The sequence below is a fragment of the Trachymyrmex cornetzi genome, unplaced genomic scaffold (assembly GCF_001594075.2).
Source record: "Trachymyrmex cornetzi isolate Tcor2-1 unplaced genomic scaffold, Tcor1.1 scaffold151, whole genome shotgun sequence".
Classification (NCBI taxonomy): domain Eukaryota; kingdom Metazoa; phylum Arthropoda; class Insecta; order Hymenoptera; family Formicidae; genus Trachymyrmex; species Trachymyrmex cornetzi.
This window is the reverse complement of record NW_017296102.1, coordinates 182533-196836: the sequence shown is the minus strand read 5'-3', so window position 1 is coordinate 196836 and position 14304 is coordinate 182533. Positions and strand designations below refer to the sequence as shown.

Genomic DNA, 14304 nt, shown 5'->3' with positions numbered 1-14304 from the left:
CAAATTAAGGGTAATTTATTCTTGCATGTAGCTTTCTGCGATCTATTTTTCTGCCAATTACTCGGATTTGCATGTCCATTTTCGTATTTTCAATCTTTTTCCGGATACTTTATCTCTAGAATATACTGTGAAAGTATTGCACGCACACACACACGCGCGCGCACATAACTACGTTAATACTAACTTTAAGGCATGTTGATACGATTTGATGCAGCCAATTATGTCACGATACGTTTCATCATCCTTAATATTTGGTTCGAGTGATACAAAATCCGAGCCTTGCACAAAAAAATAAATTCTTAAAGAAATGCATAAATGTTTTAACCCAAGAATATTTTATGCTTAGAATAGCGCCAAGAATAAACAATTTCCGATTAACAATAAATTATTCGTAAAATAAAATAAATTTTATTCTTAGTTAAAAACAAATTTTATTTCAATAAAAGAATAAAGTTGCACATGTGTTCAACATTAAATATGCTTATATTAGCATTATTTTTTTCAATGATACCTTTTGTCAACTTATTTCAAATCCACAGTATGTTTTCCAGTAATATTAAGATAACAGAAATCAATACTGCAGTAAGTGACGATAAACTGAATCAAATTTGGATTATACCCTCTATTAATGTAGCTCAAAGGTAAGTGAAATGTTGAAACCGTTTTATCAATACCTCCGTTAGCCATATTGCAAATAAGTAATATGCAAACAGACGGTCAACCTTGTGGTCAACACAATGGTAGACAACGCTGGCTTGCATATACAGGCGGATCCGCCGCGACGGATTCATTGCTCATCTCGTCCATTTAACTGTGGATAGCAGATCTGCAATCCGCCGCGGAAAATTCGCCCGCTTGTATAGGCACCTCTTTATAATTGTCACGTCGCAGGGACAAAGTCGGCCGGCTGTTCACGCATCCCCATTTATAATATAACTGACAGAAACATTAGGACGAGCTGAATATCTCATCCACCCTTAAAAATCGAACCACATTTAAAGGAATGTTCCACGAATGCAACAGTTCACTCATAAAACCACGTCAATTATCATTCACTACACCCATGCACTTCCGACATCTTGATATTACTGAGAGGCCCTTGTACACACTGTTGCCGCCTGCTGGCGAATTTTTAAATTTGTAATTCTTAATCCAAGAATGAATAGTTTACAAATAATACGATTGAGTTTGTTAGAACTAATGATTTTAGAAACAAGAATACATACAATTTTAAGAATAAAATATACTTTGCATAAATCTATTTATTATTGATGCCCAGGGTTGGGTAGTGCAAAGTTAAAAAGATAAAAGTTAAGTTAAAAAGTTAAAAAAATTAATTAATTTTAACTTAATTTAGTTACAATTTAGACTCTTAACTTAATTTTGTTATATTTTATCTGTAACTATTAATTTTTATTTAATTTTTTTTTAAGTTAAGTCTCAGACATAATACGCGGCAATAGCGATAGCTTAGTATAAGGTGAAAATTGCAAAAGTAAGCAAATTTAATAGATGTTGACCAACGAAATTATAAATATTCTAGTGAATTTGCTCACTTTTGTAATTTTCATTAAATTTCAAATTACACAATCGACGCTTTCAATCTATCAGAAACCATGTATTTTGATATATCTATAGTATCTGATAGATTGAAATCTATTATTCCTTATTATTAAATTATAACACATCAATACCAAATTCGGCTTAGTCACGTGGGTTTACGTTGATCGGCTGTTCAATGCAGGAGGACTCACTTTCGATAACTTGCGAGAAAAGATATCCGACAAAAATTTCGAAATGGTTTTATTACTTAAATTTAATAAGTATATCTGAACAAAATGTTCAAACAGTATATATAACAGTCTATGTAAACAGTATATATGAACAAAACATGTAAATAAAATATAGAGTATTTCCTAATTACAGTATGTATTTGTCATTTCTGTTATTTGTAAGACTGAAACCATGGAATCTCTCTCATGAAATAAAAAAATAAAAAATAAATAAATTTAACTTTTAACTTTTCAATTACTTTTTTTTATTAACTTAAATTTAATTCAATTAATTTCATTATAAATTAACTTGTATCTTAATTTAGAGTTAAAAAAAAAGTTAATTTACCCAACCCTGTTGATGCCGGTGAACATTTATAATTGAAGAGAACATTTTATACTTAAATAAAAGTAAATAGCGTTCAAGAATAAAAATATACTTGAATCAGGAATTTATTTTTTTCTGTGAATTTCTTAAAAGAGATCTTGATACAACCTTTTTCGCGAGGGCAACTTACCGTAAGCATTCGAACAACGCGCAGATATGCTGGGTGTAAAGTGCAAACGTTGTGTCGATGGCTATCACCACCGAAACTATGTAGAATACGCTAATAAACCCGTGAAGCATCAACAGTTCGAAATATTTGTCTATATCAAGAACATGTTCTATGCGATATGGGAACTTGGCAGTGTATGTTTTGTTTGTTGGTAAAATCGTATAGATTCCGCTGACGACGATTGATGTCGTTGAGTAGAAAAGCCATGACGCATATAAAGCAACTAGAAATATAAATCACTTATTTTTCTCTATAAATTACTTATTTTCCTCTTATTTTCCTCTATATTTCAAACGTTACAATATTTTAACAGAAAGAAAACGGAGTTTAATAAAAACAACGAAAATGTGGACTGCATGTTCAAAAAACATTTGCAAACACATTCTTACTTGTATAATGCTCTCGGAAATATTTTGAAAAAAATGAAGGAAAAAGCATTATTTTCGACAAATAATAACAATATAACAAGAACGAAGTAAAAGAGAGGATAAAAAGCTAGAATTAATTTCTCATATATTGCCAGACATGTATCCGATAGAAAAAAATAAACAAATTTTAAAATAAAGGTAACTTACTGGCGTATCCTATCGTGAAAGTTCTGCTTTTCTCTGCGTAATGTTGTAATATTTTTTTCTCTGCATCTGTATGTTCTATCTTCCATGTCTTTTTGATGTCCTGCAGGAGTACTTTCATCTATAGCTCGAAAAAATCATTTACATACAATCACAGAATGATTCAATTAGCTTTTCATACAGCCGAAAGATACGAACTTTGTCATTAGTAAACACGCTATTAATGAGCTTTATAGCGATTACACTATTCACCAGTATCTCCGAAACGTTGTCCATAACGATGTTCAGATCCGTTATCCCAGCTGCTAAGCCCCAAAACTGTCGAAAATCAGAAACGAATTATCAGTGCTGATTTTAACGTTTCCTTGTTGTGCATTTCTTTAAATACCAGAAAGGACATAAAACTGAAAGTGAACAAAGATGTAATGGCGAACATCACGTTACTTTCCAGTCGCGATTGAAATGGCCATTGGCCGATTACGGCCAGAAACCTTTTGTTAAGGTAATAGTAGCGATTGTCAAAGAAGGACATTGAGAAAAGTAATTGTTCGAAACGACCAGATATTTCGTCGAACGTTCACGTCTAATCGCAGAATTTATTTCCTTGAAACAGTATTTCCGTATTCCTTTTAGAGGTTTTCAAAAAGTGAAACAGCCTAACGAAAAGACAATGAGATATATTTCACAGTATCTCGCAATCACATATTTATGAGTAGTATATTGCGTTTCTCTTAACAGATGAATTCTCTTTGTGATCGAAAAGTTCTATAACTGCGACTGTACATTGTATATCCATCGCTTTATAAATTAAGCGATATTCCTACAACTATAAGATAAATGGTAGTAAGTATACACCCAAACTGCTGCAGAATCGCAAAGATCAAACCGTCTTATTTTATTTAAACTAAAGAAATCAGTCGATATATTGGAATAATTAATTTTATCAAGTTTAGTATTTTTACATTAAATATATCGGTGCTACTGCAAATAGAATTTGAAAGAAAAAGAATGTCCAGTAAGTTTTTTTTTCTTTTCCTCTTTTTTTTCCTTGCTCTTTGTCTGTAAGTCTGTTTTATAAGACATTAAATTTTAGACATTTTTTAAACTTAAAATTGAATAAGGACTCCATTTGTTTAGATTATACAGGATTTCCCAAAAGTTTTTGCCAATCGCTTTTGTGCAGATAGAGCGGACTAAACTGAGTCGAAAAGTCCTGTACCATTTTGCAATTCTCGCAATAGTTAACAAGATATTAATTACTAAATATTGCCAAATATCGGTCCTGAATAATTTTTTCCTCAAATACTATCAACTTTACAGAAAAACTGCAAGAGACAAAAATCATTAATTTTTTTTTCATAAAGTTCTGAGAATTTTTTCAGAATTTTTTATTAACTTTTTAGTACTGCATTTTCTTATTTTTACCAACATGAGAAAATACGATATTAAAAAATTCTAAAAAAATTCTGAAGAAATTCTCAGAACTTTATGAGAAGAAGATAGACGATTTTTGTCTCTTGCAGCTTTTCTATAAAATTGATAGTATTTGAGTAAAAAATTATTCAAGACGAGAATATTTGGTAATTTTTAGTAATTAATATCTTGTTAACTATTGCGAAAATTGCAAAACGTGGCAAAAAGTACAATGGCAAAAATTTACGGGACATTTTGTATATATCTATGAAATAAAAAATATTATCATTTATAAAATGGTTAAAAACAATAATTTGATTTACAGCAAACAGTAAGTTGTGCAGTAATGGATTGTTTATTCGACAGAAATGTGTCTAAATAAATTAAAACAATATCAAAAGATAATTCTATTAGAAGTACAAAGATGAATATAAAAATATCTCTTAAAGTTTTGTAATATGAAAATAAATATTGTATAAATAAATATTACATATTTAACACTTATACATATTAAAATTTGTATTCTTCTATTAAGATCTAATAATATATATGACATACTAACAACTACAAGATTCATGATGGTTATTTGCTGCTTCGTTCTTCACGCATTGACAATATTATCATGCAATATGTGAGTGACGCTTTCATTATTTTAAAGAAATGTTACATATTATTATGTTGATGCGCAACAAAAATGTTTTAATATAATGACACGTAATATACAAAGACCATATATCATTACAGACAGATTATTTCAGAATATGTAGGAACTTATGTTGTTGGATTTTCATGACATTTTGAATACGACTAATTATTGGCATATTAAACATTTTACTGTGAAAGTTTATATACAAAGACCATATATCATTACAGACAGATTATTTCAGAATATGTAGGAACTTATGTTGTTTTTTAACAGTTTGGTTTAAACAGTTTGGTTTTTAATTAGATATGAAGTTATTTTTGCCGTAATTATTAGATAATTGATATTATTATATATTTAATAAATTATAAATTTTTTATAATCGATAAAGAATTCTGTTTGCTTCTATAATGTAATAATATTTGAAGCATAATTTGTAGCTAACTTTTGAATACTTTTAGTTATATTTTTTTTACGTTTCGACACTGTTGGAAAGATTATGTCAAATTTAACATAAATTGCAAACGGTCCACTCAAATTTTTTAGTTAATTTAACACAGGATGAATATGTTAAAAAGTTAAAAATATTATGTATATAAAAAAATAAATACAAGAAGCCACACAATTTGGAAACAAATCGACATATTTTTTGTGGAAACATATATTTTTTTGTTAATTAAAATTGACATTTATGATATGCAAAATTTATCAACATTTTATTGATTGTGTGATCATAAAATTTACATTTTAAAATGCTTTATGTTTATGTTATTTGTTCACTTATTCATAAATTGTGTTATTTTGACACTAAGAATATCACAATTTAACAAATAATATTTAAATAACATATTCATATTATGTCAATTTAACACTCGAATATGTTAAAAAATTCAACACAAACTATTAATGAACGTGAGTGGACGGTTTAATTCAACATAAATACACAATTTTTTTACTGCATACACGAGTATATAATTGCATATAAATTATTATAATTTATTAAATTTATTAAGGTAGAAGCTTAATTGAAAATTAACTAAGAAATTAGAATAAGAAATATAATATTGTAAAAAATATAAAAGATTTAAATTTGTTTTAATCTTTTCTAATTTTCGACAATACATACGATAACAAAAATACATCTATTTATAATTACCTTCTTGATAACAAATCACAGACCTCCATATTACAAATGATTACATGTCCGAGTTCAATGATACCATTACCGTAACGTAGTAAACGGATGTTCTCATGAACTTAAAAATATAATGTAGTATTAAAATGTATATTTTTTATATACAATATAATTTTTGTGTATGCAAAGTTGAATAAAATATTTTTATATATTTTCGGCATTGTTAAAACATAAATGGAAATTATTCAGATTAATGGACATCGAGTTAATGACCTTGACCTTATCATATGTCAAGGCCATAACCCTGTGTGACTTCCAAAAATTTTAGACGGTCACTGTACATTCAAAAGTTATTAACAAATTAAGTTCAAAAATTACGTCTTATTTTTACTATATATACTTTATATACATACTGACTGGCATATGATTTTCCACATGAAGGAAGTTCCACCTCCACCTTCCTTCTACTTTGGGGTGTACGATAGCAGAAATAAGACATTATTATTTAAACTTAATTTGTTAATAAATTTTGAACGTACAGTGGAAAATTCCGTCACATGGAAAATCGAACGCCTCTAGGCAGGAAGTGTATAAGGTAGTTTTCAATATTGCATATGGTAAATATAACTCAGAAATAAGACATTATTTTTTAAACTTTATTTGTTAATAACTTTTGGACGAACGCCTGTGACCGGCGTAATACCTAAAATTTTTTGAAAATTACTCAGTATCATGACCTTGACAACTACGTCCAGGTTAAGATCATCCGTCAATCTGAATAATTACCAAATAAATTATTTATACAAATTTGAGATTTACTTATTTTTGCAGCTAATATTTATGTACTGAATTTTATCATACCGAGCTGTAAGTTTCCAAACAGATTGCATATAATTTCGCTACAGTTATGTGATACGGTTTTTGACATTTCATTATAAATAATAACAACATCTTTTTTGCTTCTAAAGACATTTGGTACCATATTCCGTTATATCTAAAAATTTTATTATTTTCAAATTAGTCATCATTATTTACATTAATAACTACAATAATAATTAATAATTACAATAATAAATAATTAATTACATTAATAACTTACGCGGCAACAGAAATTTGAGAACTGTGATCTATTATTTTCTGTCCTAGCCAGCTAGTGAAAAAAGATCGAATAGATTGAATGAGTACAAGCGGACCGTTTCTTGCCAATTCCGTACGAGTCACAATCTGCAAAATTCTGTATTAGCGATTCGTTTTAAAACAATATACGAGAATATTTTCCGTCGCAGTATGTAATAGTGGACCAATAGTTTATTAAATAGATATTAATTGTATATTAAATGTTATAACCCTAACACATCCGCAACATTGAAGTAGAACGCCTAAGCCAACGTCAGTGAAAAGACATATCGCGAATGTCGTCTCAATCAAGTAGATTAATCTATTGATAACAAATAGAAATAGGAAAATCATATTTATAATATTTTCTGATAGATCTTAATTTTGCTTGATTTATAAGAACCTCTCTATTCTGATTTGTAGTTGTATACAATGTACCATGTTCTCAACATCTGTATCCCCTTTAGATGTGGGATTACGATTGAAACATTTTTTCGATTTATCGTATGCAGTCAAACGATAACTGTAAGTATATATTCATATACTATATAAGAGTAAAATTGTATTTTATTATAAATCGATAAGTAAACCAAAGCAAAGTTAGAATACCTTAGTATAGCTAATGTACCACAGGTATGTTGCAGCAGGGCGAAATAGATGGTGTCAGTTGCGATTACTATCATACCGCATACCGCGTATCCTACGAACGTAATTGCCAAAAGAATGTAATAATACTTTTCCATATCCAAGAAGAACTCCGTCGGATGTGGCATTCGTTTTGATCTTGTTACATTTGACATTAATATTCTCTCAACTAACGGTATGGTGAGTGGTGTTGTCACAAAACTGGCTATGCCTGTACTTGCAAAAACTGATAAAAGGAAACACATAATTGCATAATTGCTTTGCATAATTGCTTAGTAAAACGATCATTGAGTATAATACTTATCGTTACAAAGAAAAAACGACTACGGTTGCCACGACCAAAAGTCGCCCATTAATACACATTTTTTAGTTATAAGAACTATAGTACAATCATGTTATATAACCGTATAAGATTGGCACTTATATCTTGACGGTTATGGTTATAAAGATGAATCTATCTTACAGTTACCACAATCAAATGTATTGATGGGCGAAAATTATTATTATTTTCGGTTGTGGCTATCGTAAAATTTTTTTGTATAGGTGTACTTGAGTAGACTAGCGTGAATATCCGATTTCTCTCCATGTATTCCATTAAAATCCAAATATCATTGTATTTTGCCGATAAGCACCAATCATGATGAACATGCAGAACGAGCATCCTAAACTGCAGTCATGACAATTTTTCTTAGACGAAAAAAAACATTATGCATTACGGCATACTCACTTTTTCGGTCTGCCAATGGAGACTAATTGTTTTGAAAAGACATAAACATGTGCCAAGAAAAGTTAATAGAACATCGTAAAAGTCGTTCAAATTTCTCATACGTTTGAACAAGAATGCAATCTATTAATATAAATTATACTATATCTAATGTGGAATATATAACTTTTTATGTAATATTATAAAGTAATTCCAATAGCGCAAAAATTACTAACAATTTTAGAAAATTTAGATGTTGTATTAAATTCCAATATTGATTTTCTTACAATTTTTTTTTCTAACTCGTGTACAAGAATTTATACCTGCGGCAGTAATAGAATCAATATACCAAACATTGTACAATAAAAAAGTTTCTTTTTGTTAGACGATGATTGCATTGGCCACAAGCCGAGAAACGACAACAACAGCTTGTTAACACGAAAATATCGGGTATCAAAGACGTCCATTGGTTGATTCATTTTCAAGCGGAATTCTTGAATAGCTGAAGGTAAGGTTTCCATCAACCCTCCGCACGGTGTTCATTTAATATTCTCTTGGGTTGTCGATGCTTTTGCAAAGAGAAATATACATATAATATGTTGAATTAAATGGAATAAGTAATAAAGGGGAACCGCCTCCCGCAAGCGAGCGACACGTAGAGTCTTACAATTTTAATTTCGCATGCTATTGACATTGCATAAAGCAACACAAATGATAGCGTTTAATTCTGAATAATATATTCACTTTTGTAAAACAGAGAAGACAGCAGTTATACTCCACATAGTCCGTCGCCATACATCAATTATTTTAGATAAATATGTATATACCGTGAAATAAAAAATATTATCATTTATAAAGTAGTTAAAAGCAATAATTTGATTTAGAGCAAACAGTAAGTTGTGCAGTAATGAATGGTTTATTCAACAGAAATGTGTCGAAACAAATTAAAACAATATCAAAAGATAATTATATTGTAAGTACAAAAATTAAAAATATCTCTTAGAGTTTTGCAATATGAAAATATATATTGTATAAATATATATATTTGACACTTATACATACTAAAATTTATACTTTTCTATTAAAATCTAATAATGTATACGACATATCTACTACTGCAAGATCCATGATGATTATTTGCTGCTTCGTTCTTCATGCATTGACAATATTACCATGCAATATGTGAGTGTGATGATTTTATTATTTTTAATTATTTTTAAAAAATATTACATATTATGTTGATGTAGTATGCGCAAGAAAAATATTTTAATACAATGACACGTAATATACAAAGACCATATATCATTATAAACACAGACTATAAACATTTAAAATTATATATCATTATCAATAATAAAGTCACTATTATTTTAATTACGCAATTTGCAAAAGAATACCGTAAGAATTTTCTTCTTAGATTCATAGAATTGGTTTTTATCTGATTTGGTATAGAAATAAGCCACAAATACATGAATTATAAGTTTGTACTTCTTTAATTAGCTAAGCAGATCATGATTTTATTAGTATTAATAAAGTGCGATAAAGTTAGTTTCTGAGAAATAAAGGGGTGTCACTTTAGAGACCTATGTTAGTATCGACGACTTTCCTCTACAGATACCTACGCTAAATATGTATAATTTGTGTCTAATTTTTTATTAAACTTTATTTCTAGTAATAATTATTTCTTTACTTTATTCAAATTTACAATTTAGTTAAATACATGTAAAGATTGTATTTTATCTTAAAACTTTTTTAATCCAGTTTTTGAGGCGGAAGACAGATATCATTATGCTATATTATAATTATATTTATTATAAAATTATTTATTAACAAATTTGTAAAAATTGTATCTAATAATTGTAAATAACTAGCATTTGTTTTAAATGATTATTTAATAATTATGTTTATATTTAAATAATAATTATGACAACAAAATGACGATTTATGTCAATTATTATTCATTACGATTATATTTTGTGTTAAAGGTATAATATATTCATATTGTTGAGGAATTGCTTCCTCGGCGATCTGTGTCGCGTGCGTATGCATACGCTATTTCCACCTTGACGTGCATGTGCACTGCTCGTATACAGTTGTTATCAGGAAAAGACTCAAAAACATTGTATATACTTGCTTTATTATACTTTATTATACCGCACTAAGTCTCAGCGTGAGACTCTTTTCGAATTGTAATGGGAGGACCTCATGCCGCGAGCGCTAACAAGGGGAAGTACGAAATGTGTACGTCCTGAACAACTAGATGTCGCCGCTACATTAGCGCTAGTAACTTACGACTATGTCAATTCGCGGGTTATTTAAATTGTACGTATAACACATATCAATACAAAATTGACAATATTTAAAAAATGTTTTAATTAGTGCACTAGCAAAATGTCTTAATTTATATATTTGATATACTGAATTAAATGATTAATATAGACGAGGACAATAATGATATTGATACGCCAGAGACTACACAATTTATAATTCCATTACAAACCTTCAGTTACGATACTTGTAGTGACATAAGCATCGTGAAGTACGATAAAGATACTTTTAAGATCTGAAAATAATATTACATTATTATATTTTAAATAATTACCAAAATAATATTACGTTTACACGTACCGAGTTAAAAGTCTCCATCGACATTACAAACATATTACCAACTGTTATTTGGCAGGGCTTAGTAGTACGCAGCAAAGTAAATCTCAAGAGCTGTTTCGATCTCCTCGAAATCTTGTACCAATCGCAGCTGTAACTGTCAATGCATTTTACACTTTAGTTGTTTATGTAATTTTAATCTACAAAATGACGACATTGACTACTTAATTGTTTAAAAAGCGAAAAATAAATATACAAAACTGAAATAGATATGAGGTATGTTTTTTTTCTGATTTAATATTCTTTTTTTTTTACCATATTTTTTTATATTACTTAAATATCACTAACAAATGTAATTAAATCGCGTACATTACGTTTTGAAGTCCGCTGCTGTGATCGATCAATCTTTGAGAAATCAAACTTAGGAAATATATGTGTAATAATTGCCCTAAAGTAACAGCGAGAAGTTTGACAAATTCTTCCAGTTGATTGTTTACCATTAGCAACTTAAATTACGCAATTTTATTAAACGTTTTGAAATTAAAAAATATCGTTTAAAGCTACCACATATTATATGATTTAAATATTTACCTCAGCCGCGCCGAAGCTCAAGGATATAATTACATTGCCCAGTAGAAAGAGAAATGATGTTGCATAGTTAGATGAAAGCACATCAGAAAATCTATATGTAAAATAATGAAATAATGAAATAATTTAGTCTATTTATCACAATTAATACATAAAGCTTAATTGAATAGAACAATTTAAAAGATATCAAGGATTAAGAGCAAAAGCTGATTGTTGTTAATATTTAATAATCCTTATAATACAATATACATTAAAACAGACGTTTCGACCATGATCTATTTAAATAAACCTAATGTATAAACATTATTAAATCTTATAGGGGACCTAATCTAATCAAATCTAATGTATGTCATGTAATGTATACTATGTATGTAAACTGTGTATGAAGGTGATTAAATTTAATATAACATGAAGTCTGCAAATTTAACATTTAATTAAATTGATTCAGTAAACTTGGAAATTTGGTGCTTTACAAATAATTTGTGTATTCTATCGTATTGTGCAAGTTGCGTGCGTGCGTGCGTGCATGTCTCACACACACACACGCACACACACACACACACACACACACATCCATGTATGTATACCTATAAGAAATTGCAATATTAAAAAGTTGATAAAAAATTCTGAAAAAATTCTAGAAGTTCTATGAGAACAAAGTAAATAATTTTTAATAATTAATATCTTAATCATTAAAAAAATTGCAAAATGGTAAATGACTTTTCGACTCATTGTAACGGGAGGACCTCATGCCGCGAACGTTAACAACGGGAAGTACGAAGTGTGTACGTCGTGAACAACTAGATGTCGCCGCTACATTAGGGATAGTAACTTACGACTATGTCAATTTGCGGGTTATTTAATGTGTACGTAACACATATTACTACAAAATTGACAATATTTAAAAAATGTTTTAATTAGAGTAACTAGCAAAATGTTTTAATTTATATATTTGATATAGTAAATTAAATGGTTAACAGGACAATAATGATAAAAAACAATAATGGTAAAGGACTTTTCGACTCATTGTCAGTTTAGTGCGCTCTATCTACACAAAAAGCGCTCGACAAAAAATTGCAGAACATCCTGTGTAATATATATATATAAAGGGTGTCTAACAACTACCATACAATATTTTTAGAGTGTATTCCAAAGAGGTAAAATAGATACACGTTTACGCGTGTCTCGCATGCTTTGTTTTTAATGTAACCTTGAGATTATTCTACTTACCTCTATAGTCTACTGATCCCGATCTCCTCTATAGTAAAAAATCCTAATATGAAAATATCAAAGCTAATTGTTTTTCAATTATAATTCATCAAATTATTATAATCTTGACAGTTTCGTATTAGGGTTTTCGTCTTAGAATATTCCAAAGAATCCAGAAATAATAATAGAAACATATAAAAGTAAAATAGTTTATGACTTATAAGTAATTAAAATTAGCTTATAATTTAAAAAAGTTATAGCCTTAATATTTTCGCGTATTCGGATTTTTACTCTATACTTTATCTCTAAAATATGCTATGAAAGTATTGCGCGCACGCCACACACACACACACACACACACACACACACACACACACGCACGCACGCACACACACACACACACACAGATACACACTCACAACTACGTTAATACTAACTTTAAGGCATGTTGATACGATTTAATGCAGCCAATTATGTTACGATATGCTTCATCATCCTTAATATTTGGTTCCAGTAATACAAAATCCGAGCCTCGTATGCGATCTATGTTATAACTGCTTAAAAATTATAATACCGTAATTTTTTAAAAAAGATCTTGATACAACCTTCTTTGCGAGGGCAACTTACCGTAAGCATTCGAACAATGCGCAGATATGCTGCGTGTAAAGTGTAAACGTTGTGTCGACAGCTATCACCACAGAAACTATGTAGAATACGCTAATAAACCCGTGAAGCATCAACAGTTCGAAATATTTGTCTATATCAAGAACATGTTCTATGCGATATAGGAACTTGGCAGTGTACGTTTTGTTTGTCGGTAAAATCGTATAGATTCCGCTAACGGCAATAGATGGCGTTGAGTAGAATAGCCATGACGCATATAAAGCAACTGGAAATATAAGTCACTTATTTTCCTACATAATATAAATCAGTTATTTTCCTTTTATTTTCCTCTATGTTTCAAAAGTTACAATATTTTAACAGAAAGAAAACGGAATTTATGTAATAAAAATAACGAAAATGTGGACTGCACGTTCAAAAAAAAATTTGCAAACACATTCTTACTTGTATAATGCTCTCGAAAATATTTCGAAAAAAATGAAGGAAAAAAGCATTATTTTGGACAAATAATAAAAACATAACTAGAACGAAGTAAAAGAGAGGATAAAAAGCTAGAATTAATTTCTCATATTGCCAGATATCTATCCGATAGAAAAAAATGAACAAATTTTAAAATAAAGGTAACTTACTGGCGTATCCTATCGTGAAAGTTCTGCTTTTCTCTGCGTAATGTTGTAATATTTTTTTCTCTGCATCTGTATGTTCTATCTTCCATGTCTTTTTGAT

The 14304-nt window shown here is 29.2% G+C and overlaps 2 protein-coding genes across 2 annotated transcripts in view; both read right to left on the bottom strand.

Moving 5' to 3' along the window:
- Positions 1–244: 244 nt before the first annotated feature.
- On the bottom strand, positions 245–6989 carry LOC108758114 (uncharacterized). The gene is made up of 6 exons (XM_018502904.1): positions 6954–6989; positions 6114–6213; positions 3100–3219; positions 2905–3022; positions 2291–2552; positions 245–278 (listed from the first exon to the last, which is right to left on the bottom strand). The coding sequence occupies exons 3-6, from the start codon at positions 3175–3177 to the stop codon at positions 245–247; spliced, it is 492 nt and encodes a 163-aa protein (XP_018358406.1). The 5' UTR covers positions 3178–3219; positions 6114–6213; positions 6954–6989.
- Positions 6990–7745: 756 nt separating this feature from the next.
- The window catches only part of LOC108758113 (uncharacterized), a 9595-nt gene continuing 3036 nt past the window's right edge, over positions 7746–14304 (bottom strand). The window contains exons 3-10 of the mRNA XM_018502903.1: positions 13585–13846; positions 13395–13511; positions 11752–11842; positions 11530–11666; positions 11223–11317; positions 11057–11119; positions 7818–8079; positions 7746–7752 (exon numbers count right to left, since the gene is read on the bottom strand). Coding sequence (XP_018358405.1) covers positions 7746–7752; positions 7818–8079; positions 11057–11119; positions 11223–11317; positions 11530–11666; positions 11752–11842; positions 13395–13511; positions 13585–13846 — 1034 coding nt within the window. The remainder of the gene's footprint in view (positions 7753–7817; positions 8080–11056; positions 11120–11222; positions 11318–11529; positions 11667–11751; positions 11843–13394; positions 13512–13584; positions 13847–14304) is intronic.